A 16,114-nucleotide genomic window follows, 5' to 3' on the forward strand; every position below is an offset into this window, starting at 1 on the left:
TCAGCTCCACTAAAGACCCTATCATTAAAAACGATACTGCTAGTGGCCCTAACATCGGCCCGCAGAGTAAGTGACATTCAAGCCTTATCGGCAATACCCCCATTCATTAAAATTATGGAGGATAGAATTATATTGAAACCTGACCCTGCATATTTGCCCAAGGTAACAACACACTTCCATAGATCACAGGAGGTAGTCCTTCCTTCCTTCTGCCCAAACCCTACGAATAGAGGAGAGGAGAAATTTCACACATTAGATGTGAAGAGGTGCTTAGTGCATTACCTAGAGGCCACCAAGGGATGTAGGAAGGAAGGATCTCTCTTTGTGTGTTTCCAGGGACCTCGTAAGGGGCTCGGGGCGTCCAAAAGTACCCTGGCAAGATGGATAAGAGACGCGATTGCCCTGGCATACTCATGCAGCGGGAATACCATCCCGGAGGGTCTAAAAGCCCACTCTACAAGAGCAATGGCGACCTCATGGGCAGAAAGATCAGAGGTATCGATAGAACAGATCTGTAAGGCGGCCACCTGGTCAACACCTTCTACCTTTTTCAAACACTATCGCCTAGATCTAGCCTCTGCGTCTGACCTGACCTTCGGGAGAAGGGTCCTTCAGGCGGTGGTCCCTCCCTAAGCTACCAATCTCTGAAATTCTCTCCGTGGTGCTGTCATGGGTGAGGGAGAATAGCTTAGTTACTCACCGATAACGGTGTTTCTCGGAACCCATGACAGCACCCGCTTAATTCCCCCCCTTTTTTCACGTGTGCGGTGAGCACGATTTAATGTGTGTAGAGTGTGTTTTTAGTCACGAGGTTTCTCTATAAGTATGCAAATTATAATGTTATGTATATACTTTTGTTATTAACTAACCGGGAGACCCTCTGATGCTCTGTAACCAACTGGGGGCGGAGGAGAGGTGCCGCTCTTTTGTCTGTAGGTTCCTGTCCTTGATGGGCGGACCCCCTCTCTCCGTGGTGCTGTCATGGGTTCCGAGAAACACCGTTATCGGTGAGTAACTAAGCTATTCCAAAATATGGAAAACCCTTTCAGCATGGTACGGATCCATTCCCATAGATCCCTTCCACCCCCAACATGTCAAAGATCCTAGACTTCTTACAGGACGGGTTATCCAAGAGTAAGAAACCAAGCACCTTGAAGGTACAAATATCAGTCCCAAGTTCTTTCTTCGATCAAAGCCTGGCAGAGCATCAATGGATCAGGAGGTTTATGTCAGCAGCTTCCAGAATCCATCCAAATAAATCCAACATGGCCCCGACATGGGACCTGAATATAGTACTAAAGGGTCTAACGAACCCTCCATTTGAACCTATCGACCAAGCCCAGATAGATAAACTATCCTGGAAAACAGCACTACTCGTAGCCCTTACAACGGCAAGGAGAGTGGGAGAAATTCAGGCTCTGTCCATCAGAGAACCCTATCTAAAAATTCTGGACGATAGGCTAATTCTTTGGCTAGACCCTTCCTTTGTGCCAAAAGTGTCTTCAGATTTCCACAGATCCCAAGAAATAATACTGCCCTCCTTCTGTGATAGCCTGAGGGACGAGAGAGAAAGAGGATTCCATTCACTGGATGTCCGGCGAGCAGTTCTGACCTATTTGGAAGAGACAAAACTTTGGAGGAAAGATCAGAATCTTTGTTCAGTATGGCGGACCAAACAAGGGGAAGAAAGCGTCCAAAAGCTCCTTAGCTAACTGGATCGAAAAAGCGATAACGGCCGCTTATAAAAACCAGGATCTACCTCCTCCGGTATCCCTGAAAGCCCACTCCACCAGAGCTGTCTCCGTCTCCTGGGCAGAAAAAGCTGATGCATCCATTGAGCAGATCTGCAAGGCCGCGACCTGGTCTTCAGTCCATACCTTCACGAGGCATTATAGATTAGATCTTATGTCAGTACGAGATCTAGCCTTTGGCAGAAAGTCCTGCAAGCCGTGGTCCCTCCCTAAACCATTATCCTTTGGTATACCTCCTATGTGCTGTCGTGGAGGGGATTAGGGAAAATTGAACTACAGTTACCGGTAGTTGGGTTTCTAAGACCCTCCTCGACAGCACGGGTAATTCCCCCCCAACAAAATTTTGTTCATGTGAGTTATGAGAATAAATAATATTTCAAGCTTTCACTCTATGTGGTCCTTGGAAAACACTGGAGATTAGAGGAAGGGGAGGGCTATTTAACCTCTTGTTTACGGTCCCTAATCAGGATGGGGAGGTAACCTCCTATGTGCTGTCGTGGAGGGTCTTAGAAACCCAACTACCGGTAAGTGTAGTTTTATTTTTTAGCTTAACTTCAACAATTCATGGTTGGAAAGTTTCAGAATTTGGTTTTGTCATTTCATGACCTGAATTATGACACTTGTAGAGACTTTTTAATGATCAAATGATTATTATCTATTCTATTTTTTTTTCTACACACATTACTTCAACTGGGAAGAAGAGAGAATCAAATGGAAGAAGTGAAAAGAGCATGCGTAACATTTGTTCTCAAGTCCATGTTGACATAAATCTGATGCTGAAACATATGCTGATTACGACTCTGGAATACACGTAGCTCAGCAATAGCAATAGGAAGATGTTCAAAGTGAATATTAGTAAGTTCAGTGGAAGGAACAATTTGCTTTCCTGAAGGACTCTTTAGTATGAGAAGCTAATAAGACACAGATTTAAGAACAAAGGGTGTGTAATGCAAGTCTCTTCTGTCAGTGGTCATATCTACAAAATGATTACTGGCAAAGAAAGATTAACAGGTGGTGCATTTTGGATAAGTAGGCAAAGAAGGCAATAAATTATAATCTTAGGAATTACCGGTTACTTCTTTTTGGCACATTCAGTTTATTATCCTCTTAGGGAGTTTTATGTTGACGCATGAACCAAAATGATTGTATAAAGCATCATAAAAATTGGGTTTGACCACTTTCAAAAAGCCTAATGGTTTATTTTTTTAAACAGATGACGTACAACTACTTTATTATTAATTTGACAGTATACAGAGACTTAAAGCAAAGCAGATTCTTGTGTTGTATTATAACAGATGTTTGTAGCGATAACAAACTAAGATAGTGGTGGGACTTGACGAATAACAGATTGTACCTGCCATTTTATAAACTGCATAAATAGATATATTTTCCCATTAGATTGAAGGGTTTGACTCATCATGATGAATGGGTAAAATTGCAAAGTGTTACTAAAAATCTTTTTGTTCTCAATTTTGTTGTCAAGATTTTTTGTTCTGAAAATTGTTTTGTTTACAGCTTTTTGCCTAGGTAGCTAGCCACCACTGGTATCTGGCCACCAGTGGCCAGGGCTTCTAGGCCAGGAGTTGAGTGCTTTTCCTTAGCGCTTGTAAATACTGTTCTGAAGCTGGCTGGATTGCTGGACAGCACTCAGTTGAGCCTGCAGCACAACCTTAAGCCCCCGTCTCACATAGCGAGATCGCTGTTGCTTCACCGATTTTGTGACGCAACAGCGATCTTGCCTGTGATCTCGTTACGTGTGACACTTAGCAGCGACCAGGCCCCTGCTGCAATGTCTCTGATCGTGGTCGAATGTCCTGGGCCATTTTTTGATTTCTGGTGGCCCGCTGGCCAGCACGCATTGCTGTGTTTGACAAGGACAACGACTAATGACCTCAATACTACAGGTCTGAGAGACAGGGTCCCAACAACCGTCGTATCGTTCCGCATCATTGCTGGTGAGATATGACTGTTTGACATCTCACCAGCGACCACGTAGCGACGCACCAGCGATCCCTACTAGGTCATATCATTGTCGATATCGCTGGTGCGTCGCCAAGTGTGACGGTACCCTTACAGTTGGTCTGAATTCTAATCAGAGGCATACACTGTTCCCATCATGTAGAAAACCAGAGGATCAGTGTAACAATCTTAAAGGGGTGGTCTGACATAGGAAGTCCTGAATTCCTGTCTATTTAATGCCATAATTAAAACTAATTTCCAGCATGCTTGAATTAAAAGTTCCCTATCCTTCCATAATTACACTAACTACTTTTCTTCTTTTTTTTATTTACTACTTATTTTTTATGACACTTTTATATGATGGGAAACTCAAACGAAGCATCATCAGACCTCAGCCTCCTCCCTGACATGAATTGTCATCAGTGATGGTTGTTTCAGGGGCTTGGCTTGTGCACAATGACAGCGCACCCTCTTTCGTTGACTCAGATCAGCAGTAGCGAGCTGGCACCAGAGCACATAGTGTGTGTTCTAAGAGTACCTGAACTGCAGAGGTCTGCAAGGTCCCTGCTAGTGATGTCACTTTCTGGGGGATTGCGCTGATCTTTGAACGCTGGACATTTGTATTACAATACACACTGATTACACTCACAGTGCATTCTAGTGCCAGCTCACTGCTGCTAATCTGAGTAAGCAACAGAAAGCACATTTTCATGGTGCACAGGGACTAGCCCAACCCCTGAAACAAGCATCACTGATGACACTTCGCTTCAGGGAGGGGGCAAAGGCTGTGGCAGTGGTGAAGCTTTGTTTGAGTATTCCAACATGCACTTTGATTCTCAAATTAAGAGTCCTAATTAGTGTTGAGCATTCCGATACCGCAAGTATCGGAATTCCGATACCGACTTCCGATATTTTTTCAATATCGGAAGTCGGCATCGGAATCGGAAGTTCAAAGTTGATTGACAGCCTGACGTCATCATGATGCGCGGTGTGTGCGCATCATGATGCGCCGTCATTTCGGGCCTTCCGGGGGTCTCTGCCGGCCTGCCGGGGGGCTGTGTGGACTGCCTGGGGTCTGTACCGGCCTGCCGGGGGGCTGTGCCGGCCTGCCGGTGGTCTGTGCACCCTGTGGGGGTCTGTACCGGCCTGCCGGGGGGCTGTGCCGGCCTGCCGGTGGTCTGTGCACCCTGTGGGGGTCTGTACCGGCCTGCCGGGGGGCTGTGCCGGGGTGCTGTGCTGATGTCCGGGGGTCTGTGCAAGCATCGTCCGATGGGACTACAAGTCCCATCTGGCGATGCCTGCTACCATGACAGTGATTGACACATTAGCCAATGATGGGACAGTAGTAGTCCCATCATCCGGCTAATGTGTTAAAAAAAAAAAAAAAAAAAAAAAAAGCTACTACATACATACTACATGCATGCTACATACATACTACATGCTACATACATACCACATACATACCACATACATACTACATACATACTACTTACATACCACATACATACCACATATATACATACATACTACATACATAACACATATATACTACATACATGCTACATATATACTACATACTACATACATACATACTACATATATACTACATGCATGCTACATACATACTACATGCTACATACATACTACATATATACTACATACATACTACATACATACTACATGCATGCTACATACATACTACATGCTACATACATACTACATATATACTACATGCATGCTACATACATACTACATGCTACATACATACTACATATATACTACATGCATGCTACATACATACTACATGCTACATACATACTACATATATACTACATACATACTACATGCATGCTACATACATACTACATGCTACATACATACCACATACATACTACATACATACATACTACATATATACTACATGCATGCTACATACATACTGCATGCTACATGCATGCTACATACATACTACATACATACTACATGCTACATACATACCACATATATACTACATACATACTACATACAATACATACATAGACATACAGTACATATAACATAGAGTAACATACTTACCAATACTTGTCACATTGTTCCCCGAAGCCATTGTCTTTTACGGAATAAATATTAACTTAACATAAACCACAAAAATACTCACCCACGATCCGAAGCAGTCCACGAGTGTGTCCCACGACGATCTTGGGTAGAGAACTGCAGCATCAGCTGTTGCTGCCGTTCTCTACGGGCTGCAGGAATCCAATGACGGAAGGTAGGTATCCTTCCGCACTGTATTCCTCCGCCACTTAAAAAAAAAAAAAAGTCCCTAGTCTCACTTTATGCCATTGCTGCGTGGGAAATTCCCACACAGCAATGGCATAAAGTGAGACTAGGGACTTTTTTTTTTTTAAGTGGCGGAGGAATACAATGCGGAAGGATACCTACCTTCCGTCATTGGATTCCTGCAGCCCGTAGAGAACGGCAGCAACAGCTGATGCTGCAGTTCTCTACCCAAGATCGTCGTGGGACACACTCGTGGACTGCTTCGGATCGTGGGTGAGTATTTTTGTGGTTTGTTATGTTAATATTTATTCCGTAAAAGACAATGGCTTCGGGGAACAATGTGACAAGTATTGGTAAGTATGTTACTCTATGTTATATGTACTGTATGTCTATGTATGTATTGTATGAATGTATTGTATGTAGTATGTATGTAGTATATATGTGGTATGTATGTAGCATGTAGTATGTATGTAGCATGCATGTAGCATGCAGTATGTATGTAGCATGTATGTAGCATGCATGTAGCATGCAGTATGTATGTAGCATGCATGTAGTATGTATGTAGCATGTAGTATGTATGTATGTGGTATGTATGTAGCATGCATGTAGCATGTATGTAGCATGTATGTAGTATGTATGTAGTATGTATGTAGTATGTATGTAGCATATATGTAGTATGTATGTAGCATGTAGTATATATGTAGTATGTATGTGGTATGTATGTAGCATGTAGTATGTATGTAGCATGCAGTATGTATGTAGTATATATGTAGTATGTATGTAGCATGTAGTATATATGTAGTATGCATGTTGCATGCATGTAGTATATATGTAGTATGTATGTTGCATGCATGTAGTATATATGTAGTATGTATGTTGCATGTAGTATATATGTAGTATGTATGTTGCATGTAGTATGCATGTTGCATGTAGTATATATGTAGTATGCATGTTGCATGTAGTATATATGTAGTATGCATGGTGCATGCATGTAGTATATATGTAGTATGTATGTTGCATGTAGTATATATGTAGTATGAATGTAGCATGTATGTAGTATGAATGTAGCATGTATGTAGTATGCATGTTGTATGTATGTAGCATGTATGTAGCATGTAATTTTTTTTTTTTTTTTTACATTCAACACATTAGCCGGATGATGGGACTACTACTGTCCCATCATTGGCTAATGTGTCAATCACTGTCATGGTAGCAGGCATCGCCCGATGGGACTTGTAGTCCCATCGGACGATGCCTGCACAGCCCCCCGGCAGGCCGGCACAGCCCCCCGGCAGGTCGGCACAGCCCACCGGAGCCTGCACAGCCCCCCGGCAGGCCGGCACAGACCACCGGAGCCTGCACAGACCCCCTGGCAGGCCGGCACAGCCCCCCGAAAGGCCCGTACAGACCCCAGAGAGGCTGTACAAGGGAAAAACAGAATTTTTCTTATTCCGATACCGGAAGTCCCATAGACTTGAATGGGACTTCCGGTATCGGAATCGGCGATACCGATACTTTTTTTTAAGATCGGCCGATCCATTCCGATCCGATACTTTGAAGTATCGGACGGTATCGCTCAACTCTAGTCCTAATATAAGTAGGTAGTTAAAAAAAAAAAATTGACATTTTTAAATCAAGTATATTAGAAATTAGTTTAGATTATGGCATTAAATAGAGATTTAGAATGAAAATTACTTTGTATATCAGACCACCCCTTTTAAAGTCATGACTTTACCCTCTCTTAGAAATTAGCATAGAAAAGCTTTGAGTTACCTTAACATGGGCAAATTTTCTGTTGCCAACAATCAAAGATCTGTTGTTTTTCCTTGTACATATTCATTGTAAATGTGTAACTTGTATGGGGATTAGTTAGTATAATCGCACATCCCCATACAGTTTGCATTGTCCGCAGAACATCACCATGTTTACTTGTGGGTATGCAGCCAATGAACAGTTATTTTGAGACCCAAGTAAAGAAGATGAGAACAAGCTTTTGCGCATTTGCCAGCTAGTAGTTGGGTATGTTAAAACAAAAAAAAAAATTTTGCAAATGTTTATTTGGCCACTCCTAGGTCTTTATGAAACACCCCTTAATCATGCAATATTTTTCTTTTGTTTTTTTTCAGGTGCTTTTGGTATCAATAAAATAGTACCATGAAATGGTATCAATAAAAATTTGGCTCACAAATAATAATAATAAAAAAAAAAAAAACTCAATCCCCCCACCCACCCTCAAAAAAAAAAAAACAACCTTAAAAAAAAAAAACCCACAAGCCCTTACACAGTTCAATTGATGCAAAAATGGAAACTTTACACGTCTCAGAACATATAATACATACATTTTCCCAGTCAAGATACACTTAAAAGTGACTGGGGAAAAGTATAATAAATGATGGACCTTCACAGCTGAAAAAGGGCATAGTAAAAAACCCAAACCCATGACTATATCGTGCCTAAAATATAATTGTATTTCTTCAGAATAGACAATACATCGTATTATGCACAAAAATAGATGACTAAAACCATAGTGCTGTACACTAACAGGGAAAACACCGCACTGATTAAGGCTGGGTTCACACTGCGTTAGGGGGCAATGCGCTGATGGATCTGATACATAGTGGCACTAACGCGATGTAACGGATCCGTTAACGCACCCATTGCCTGCAATGATACTAATGCATAGTAACGCATGCCAAAATCGGCATGCGTTAGAAATTCATGACGCTCCCTCGAACGCTGCTTGCAGCGTTTTTGGGTGCTTTGGCAGTAACGCACAGCAAACGGACCCGTTCGCTGTGCATAGAACTGTATGGGCTAATGCTAGGTAGCGCATGGTACCTGAGCGCTACCTAGCATTAACACATACCGTTAGCGCTAGGTCACTAAAGATGTCAAAAATGACATCAGCGTTAGCACATCCGTTTAACAGATCCGTTAAACGGATGCCCTAATGCAATGTGAACCAAGCCTAACCAGGCCAAGTAAATGTGTTTAATAAAGGCATGTGCCGCATAAAGAACATAGAAGTTCTTAGTCCGTGACCATGTGTCTCAGAACATGGCTATTCAAGCAAAAACTATTTTTTTATGAATTTCTGATTTTGTTTTCACAAAAAAAAACTACAAGTTTGCTACCAACATAATTGTACTGATATGGAAAATCATTTTACCTGGTGATTTTTACAATTCAACAAATACCATAGAATACAGTTTGAAAAAAAGTGCATAATAGTGTTTTTTCACATCATTATTGCGCTTGGAGTTCTTTTCCCATTTTATAGTAGACTAGCTGAAGAGCCCGGCGTTGCCTGGGCATAGTAACCAACTGTGGTTATAACAAATTATAATGATTATATTACACATAAAAACATTTCACATCATATATTCAACACTACAGATTTGCAACACAAATTAACTAAACGATTACCCAAGTATTGATAGTATTTTATTTTCAATTCATTCAAGAGCCTTTTGATAAACATTTTTGTTTTTTCCTTTCGGTGCAAAGATGAACAGATTTTTGGCAGTTCCAACTCTTGAACAGATCACGTAAAGTTGACCCTGAGAAAAGCATGGAGATTGCAAATCGATCCCTACTACTTAAATAGATCCCTACTACTTTCAAGGACTGTCCCTGAGCATTGTTAATGGACATTGCAAATAGCAGTTGAACTGGAAACTGGAGGAGTTTAAAATCAAAGAACAAATCAGATAGAATGAGTGGAATTCTTGGAATTAAAATGTCCTCTCCTTTGGCACATCTTGTTTCTGAGCTGTGTATCTAACCCTATCCTGTGTGATAGTGTCTGTTGAGCTGTGTACCTAATCCTCTCCTGTGTGATACTTTCTGCTGAGCTGTGTATCTAATCCTATCTTGTGTTACTGACTGCTCAGCCGTGTATCTAATCCTATCCTGTGTGATACTGACTGCTGAGCAGTGTATCTAATCCTATCCTGTGTGATACCGTTTGCTGAGCTGTGTATCTAACCCTATCCTGTGTGATACTGACTGTTTCGCCTCACAACATAGCCTATGTTGCTCTCGGGGTCCAGACGTGTGACTGTGCCAAATTTTGTGGCTGTAGCTGCGACGGTGCAGATGCCAATCCCGGACATACATACACATACATACCCACATTGAGCTTTATATATTAGATTGAATGGTAAATTGTAGGGTATCATTAAAAACTACAACTCGTCCCTCAAAAAACAAGCTGCATATGGCCATGTGGATAGAAAGATAAAAAAGTTATAGTTCTTGGATGAAAGGAAAGAAAAACAAAAGCCCCCCAAAAAAACAGAAAATCACCATGTCTGGAATAGATCTTCAGCTAAATTTACCTTGACAAGTTTTTAAATTTCACTTTGACTTTGCTGTGGTTCTTTCTGGCTAACCTATTTTATGGTGAAAGCTGGATAAAAAAAACCTGTAACCCAAATGTATTTCAGTTGCGTTCTAATGCAGTCAGCAGTAGGTGTTAGTAAGTAGATATAGTCAACTTAGCAAGAAGTTTAAAGCAGTAATTACCAGACAGATTACAATGTGAAAATGCAGCCTATAGCATTTTAAGGAATCTATTATTGACAGAACTATTGACTGACTGTTGTTGAGCATTTTTAAGACTGTAGTGCAATAAATCATCATCGTGATTTTAATTTAAGAGTGTTGTAGCAAGGCTCTAAAATCAATTGTACTCTGCAAATGCATGGTGCCTTTATTACCTCCCAGTAAATACATGATTGAGCACACAGCCAAAACAGAAATTAGTGCAAGTGGTTTGGACAAGAATTTATTAAGCTTTGTTTCTGCTTCCTATGGGGAATTTTCCATCAGAATGTTTCTACTGTTGACATAATTAAATATTTTCCTAGATTAGGGACAATGTAAAATGGTTTGTTATGTGTAAATTAAAACCTCCTCATGGCTATAACAGCCTGAATAGGGGGGCCTGAAGAAGCACTAACCTGCCAAACCTGTCTTTGGAGGCATGCCATGTTGCCAGAAGATGCCAAAATAATATCGCTATCCTTTGACCAGATAAGAGTTGTCTAAGTGTCATTCTAAGGGTACCGTTACACTTAGCGATGCACCAGCGATCCCGACAACGATATGGATCGCTGGTGCATCGCTAAGTGGTCGCTATTGAGCTGCCACACAGGCAGATCTCACCAGCGACATAGCAGGGGTCGGGGGTCGTTACCTGTCAGACACGGCGATCCTGACGTCCTCCCGCCCGCGTCCACGTGTCGCTCGTCGGCGCCACATGAAGCCAAGCAGGAAGCGCCCGACGAGAAATGATCCAGGACGTTCTCGTGCGACCAGCGATGAGCAGCGGGGGAGCCGGTCGGAAGTAAGTATCAGACATAGCGATATCGCTAGCAATATCGCTGCTACGTCACAAAATCGGTGACGTTACAGTGATATTGCTAGCGATATCGCTATGTATAACGGGGGCTTAAGACTGTGTTCACGTTTAGGTTGCAGCTTTTGTTCATAGTATACACCACAGTCTTCTGCAGACTCGATCATTGGATGGATACCACTACTGACCCAAGAACCCTTTTGAAATAATCGGGTTCATCAAGTTCCAAAGTGATGCGTTTTGATATAAGATGTAGACCTCATGCAACATTCCTTTTTCTATCCCAATAAGATTGATTTTGCAACTGAGCATCCATGGAAAACATGGAGAGTGACTAAAGCCCTCCATACATTATAGATGTATATTATGATTGCTTATCAGCAATCTCCCTTGTCACTCCCATACACAGGAATGGTCACTATGCCAGGTGCTCATCTGTTCTTTATTTTTTTAATGTCTACCAAATCAATCTGGCATCTTCTTATATAAAAAAAAAAAAAAAAAAAAAAAAAAAAAAAGGTTCAGTAGTCCGAACTTGAAAATGCCAGATCTTCCTCCTGACAATCATCTGTCAGGGGCCCCATACACAGGCTGTCAGCTGAGTTCATTAATATCAGGAGGATTGGATGTTAATCCACATATAGAAATATTTTCTCATTTCTAATGTTTAGTGTTCACTTTCCGCGAAGTGGAAAATCCCCTTTAAGTGTGTCGTCCAACTGATCGCGTTAGGATATTTTATTTACTGCTTTACATTGGCTTACTATAAGGAATAGCTTTATGCACTGGTTTAAGAACCTTTCCTCACCCTCTTATGAATGATGGCGACAAGTTGGTGGAGTCCCATGGGTCATTCATCCCTTTTCTATTAATCTTATCATGACACCATGTAGGTTTCCTCAGAGGAACCACATTAAGAACAGTATGAAGTGTGAGATCGATGAAAGGCAAAAAGCTTCCACGAGTAATATAGATGTTCGATATGAAGATACAGCTGTGCACATTGTGATTTATTATTTAGATTTTATTATGTCTACTTTTTATGTGTTTTTTTTTCTTTTTAGTACAATCGGAGTTATGGCACCCCACAAGTTCATTTGTACAAGTACAATTTTACACATCTCATTTTAAATGATGTGCATATTCTTTTGGGAACTTTTAATTAGTTTTTCAACCATGTGAACATTGTCTAAGAATCCCAAGAATGTCTGTTGTATATTCATGAATGGCAATGTCTGTACATACGATATGACTATGGCAGTTTAAACCCAATAATAGCTTATCTTAACACATTGGAATGTTGTCCTATAATTACTGACGTGTATATATATATTTTTTTTCTTTTAGAAGTCTTTTGGGGAGACATTGCCTTAGATGAAGAAGATTTAAAAATGTTTAAAATAGACAGAACCATTGACCTCACTCAGCATTCAAATGAACACATGGGACACACCACCGGTAAGAAAACTTCTGTTTGTCAATATCCGATTTTCTAATTTCATTTCTACTGAGTCACATTTTGCCACTTGCACAGATTGCTCCAGCAGTTGTTGCTTTTCATAAATTATGACTTACTCATTATGAATTTCAAGTATTTTATTTTTGAAGAGTTTATTTATCTGAAACTTAGATACATTTTCAAGGGTAGGAGAAAAGCAGTTGATTAGATTCAGTTCTGAGTTACTTGCCAAATCAAAGATGATTGCCACAAATTAAAATGCATGCTTTATATGTTCTCCATATAAATGAATAGGTTTCTTTTGGAAAACTTTAGTTTTGCTGCTGTCAGAAATTGCTAAATACTAGTGATGAGAGAACGTGCTCGGATAAGGTGTTATCCTCCCATGCTTGTGAGCTAATAGTATTCGGGCACGCCGAGGATACTCTATGTTTGAGTCCCCGCAGCTGCATGTCTCAGAGCTGTTTAACAGCCACAATACTTGCAGGGATTGCCTATGTCATGGTCCAGTTCGGAGTTTATTTTCTGCTGTCTTCACTCTGGACTGGTCATGCGGTGGTTAATCTCGGCCTCGTTCTGGAGCTAGCTGGGCTATTTCAGTCCATCATAGCCTACTGACCAGTATTAGTGATAGCTCCAGCTTCCAGTTTAGAGCCTCTGACCCTTGTACCTTGATGATCCTCCTGCCTTTGACTTGTATCCACGTGTTTGACCCGGACTGATCTCTGACCCCGTCTCTTGGTATTCATCTCTGCTTCTACGTTCTCTTTCTGGCTTTTGATACCACGGCTTGTAACCCCACCAACGTCTTCTGTCTCACGTTTTTGGACCCCGCGCTCATGTTTGGCGTTTTGACCCTCGGCTTGGTATTTTGACTACGTGTATTGCTGCTACTTCTGGTACATCTGCTCCTGATCGTTTCTGACTCTGTTTGTCTGACCATTCTCTCGTTACATGTGATACCTGTGCGGTTGCTCCGTGTTGCTACTCTTAGTGTGTAACCTCTCTTCCCTCACAAGCTCCCCCTGGTGGAAGTTTAACTACAGCCTAGCAAACAGGTAATCCCTGCATGTGTTGCAGTTGTCGAACAGCCACGAGATATGCAGCCACGAGGATTCGAACATAGTATTCAGGCACGCCGAAGATACTCTATTAGCACATGAGCATGCTCGGATAACACCTTATCTGAAAACATTCATTACTAATGGATATCCCCCTGGTGTTACTATAGTCCGATACTGTGCCCCCGGCAGCACTGTCCATCACTTCACCTTGATAATTGTAATGTGATTCTATACATTTTTAACAAAAATATGGAATTATCAGATGCTGAATATTTACATATAACAATAAATTTGGGTCACAATTCTTATTAAACTGTAAAAGTAAAAGATTGCAACCAATCAGAGCTCAGCTTTAGTTTCTTAAAATGTATTTGGTAAAATGAATACTACCCTGTGATTGGTTGCTGGCAGGTTTATAGGTAGACCGTTTAGATAAATCTTTGTGGAAAGATTGCATAGTTATGACATACTAAAACAACAATACTAAACAGACTTTCAGTAAAGCCTTGAGACCAGATAGGGCAGGTGTACTTATTTCAAAGTCTATACCAGAATGGCTATATAATTCTGAAATAAAAGTGAGCTGGAATGATAAAATGCCTCTTTCAGTATTATCCAGAAACATGTTTTTTTTAAAGGGTTTGTACAGCTGATCTGTCATGGATTATCAAGGGTACGCTCTTCAGCCTCATCATGTCTAACATGTTTATTTGTTAATATATGCAGTTATGTATGTGGAATTTGGAGACAGATCTGCTTTAAATATATCGTGAATATACAGTAATTGTATACAAAAATGCCTTGTAAGATATTTAATCTGATTTACTAGTGGCAAAGCCTTGAGACTATAAAGAAAACTACATTTGTTATGAAATCGATCTATAGCAAATAGATATATTCTATTATTCTATCTTTTTATACTGAAAATTCTTTCCATACTTTATTTTGAAAAAATACTAAACAGATTGCCTTGTTAGAATTGGCAAAAAACTAGTCGAATATCATAAGATTTGTGATACGTTTGTAATTTGTTAACAAAAATAACACATCCGAAATATTATTTTAGCATGTATGTAAAGTAAACACCTACCAGGCATACTACACATTCTGAAATATGCCAGCTATTTTGTACTGCTAACAGACTGAGTAATGTGAATTATGTTAGCCATCCCACATTTTTCTTCCTCCATTCCCTGGCTGGGAAGTATAGGAATTACTAACAGGATTGAAAGGAAAGCCAGATCGTGATACATAGACGTTATGCTTCATTTTTCCTAATTTTGTTTTAAAAACAATTATGTGACGTTATGCTTCATTTTTCCTAATTTTGTTTTAAAAACAATTATGTTCTCATTCCCAACATACTGGTAATATTTTTCATTTTGGTTTGCATATTTGTTAGTTCTCCCAGTTATGTCGCTGTAAAAATTGACTTTTTTTGTTAAATAATGTGTCCATTCAAATAAGTTTTTAGAAATAAAATGTTTTATCTCAATTTTTTCTTGGGTCAAAAAAAATTCAGAACTATTGTGTAGTGAAGAACATGTGATTGACACACTGGGGATTTACTATATTTACTATATTTTCAACTGAAAACTTGCAATCATACATGTTGTATTAGCTTCTGTATGTCCATTACCACCATTCCTTTATGAAACTGAGATTTGCAGGTAATACTTAAGGGTATGTTCACAAGTCGCATTTTTGCCTTGAAAAGGGCAGAATTTTACTGTCCAAGCAAAGTGAGATTTCTGAAAGCTCATGCACATGTTTGCAACGTGTCAATTCTTTCAACATTTTTTCACCCATTTTAACCCCTTTAAACTCCAACTATGTTTGCACCTTCCTGACCAGGCCAAATTTTACAATTCTGACCATTGTCGCTTAGCGGTAATAACTCTGGAACGCTTCATCACATCAAACTGATTCTGAGATTTTTTTTTGTGACATAATGTACTTCATAAAAGTGGTAAAAATTTGTTCAATATGACTTCTGTTTTATTTGTGAATTGGCAAAAATTTTGAAAATTTAGCAATTTTTTTATTTTTCTGCCCTTAAATCAGAGACTCGTGTCACACAAAATAGTTAATAAATCACATTTCCTTCATGTCTACAGTTTTGGCCAAAAGTATTGACACCCCTGCAATTCTGACATATAATACTCAGTTTCTTCCTGAAAATGATTGCAAACACAAATTCTTTGGTATTATTATCTTCATTTAATTTGTCTTAAATGAA

The 16,114-nt window shown here is 40.1% G+C and overlaps 1 protein-coding gene across 2 annotated transcripts in view; it reads left to right on the forward strand.

Moving 5' to 3' along the window:
* The window catches only part of TLL1 (tolloid like 1), a 180,739-nt gene that overhangs the window by 78,697 nt on the left and 85,928 nt on the right, over nt 1–16,114 (forward strand). For both annotated transcript variants that reach the window (XM_073577057.1, XM_073577066.1), the window contains exon 3: nt 12,700–12,810. In XM_073577057.1, the coding sequence (XP_073433158.1) occupies nt 12,700–12,810 (111 nt within the window). The remainder of the gene's footprint in view (nt 1–12,699; nt 12,811–16,114) is intronic.

This window comes from Dendrobates tinctorius, unplaced genomic scaffold, assembly GCF_039654945.1.
Source record: "Dendrobates tinctorius isolate UK_male_01 unplaced genomic scaffold, ASM3965494v1 ptg000008l, whole genome shotgun sequence".
Taxonomy (NCBI): Eukaryota; Metazoa; Chordata; class Amphibia; order Anura; family Dendrobatidae; genus Dendrobates; species Dendrobates tinctorius.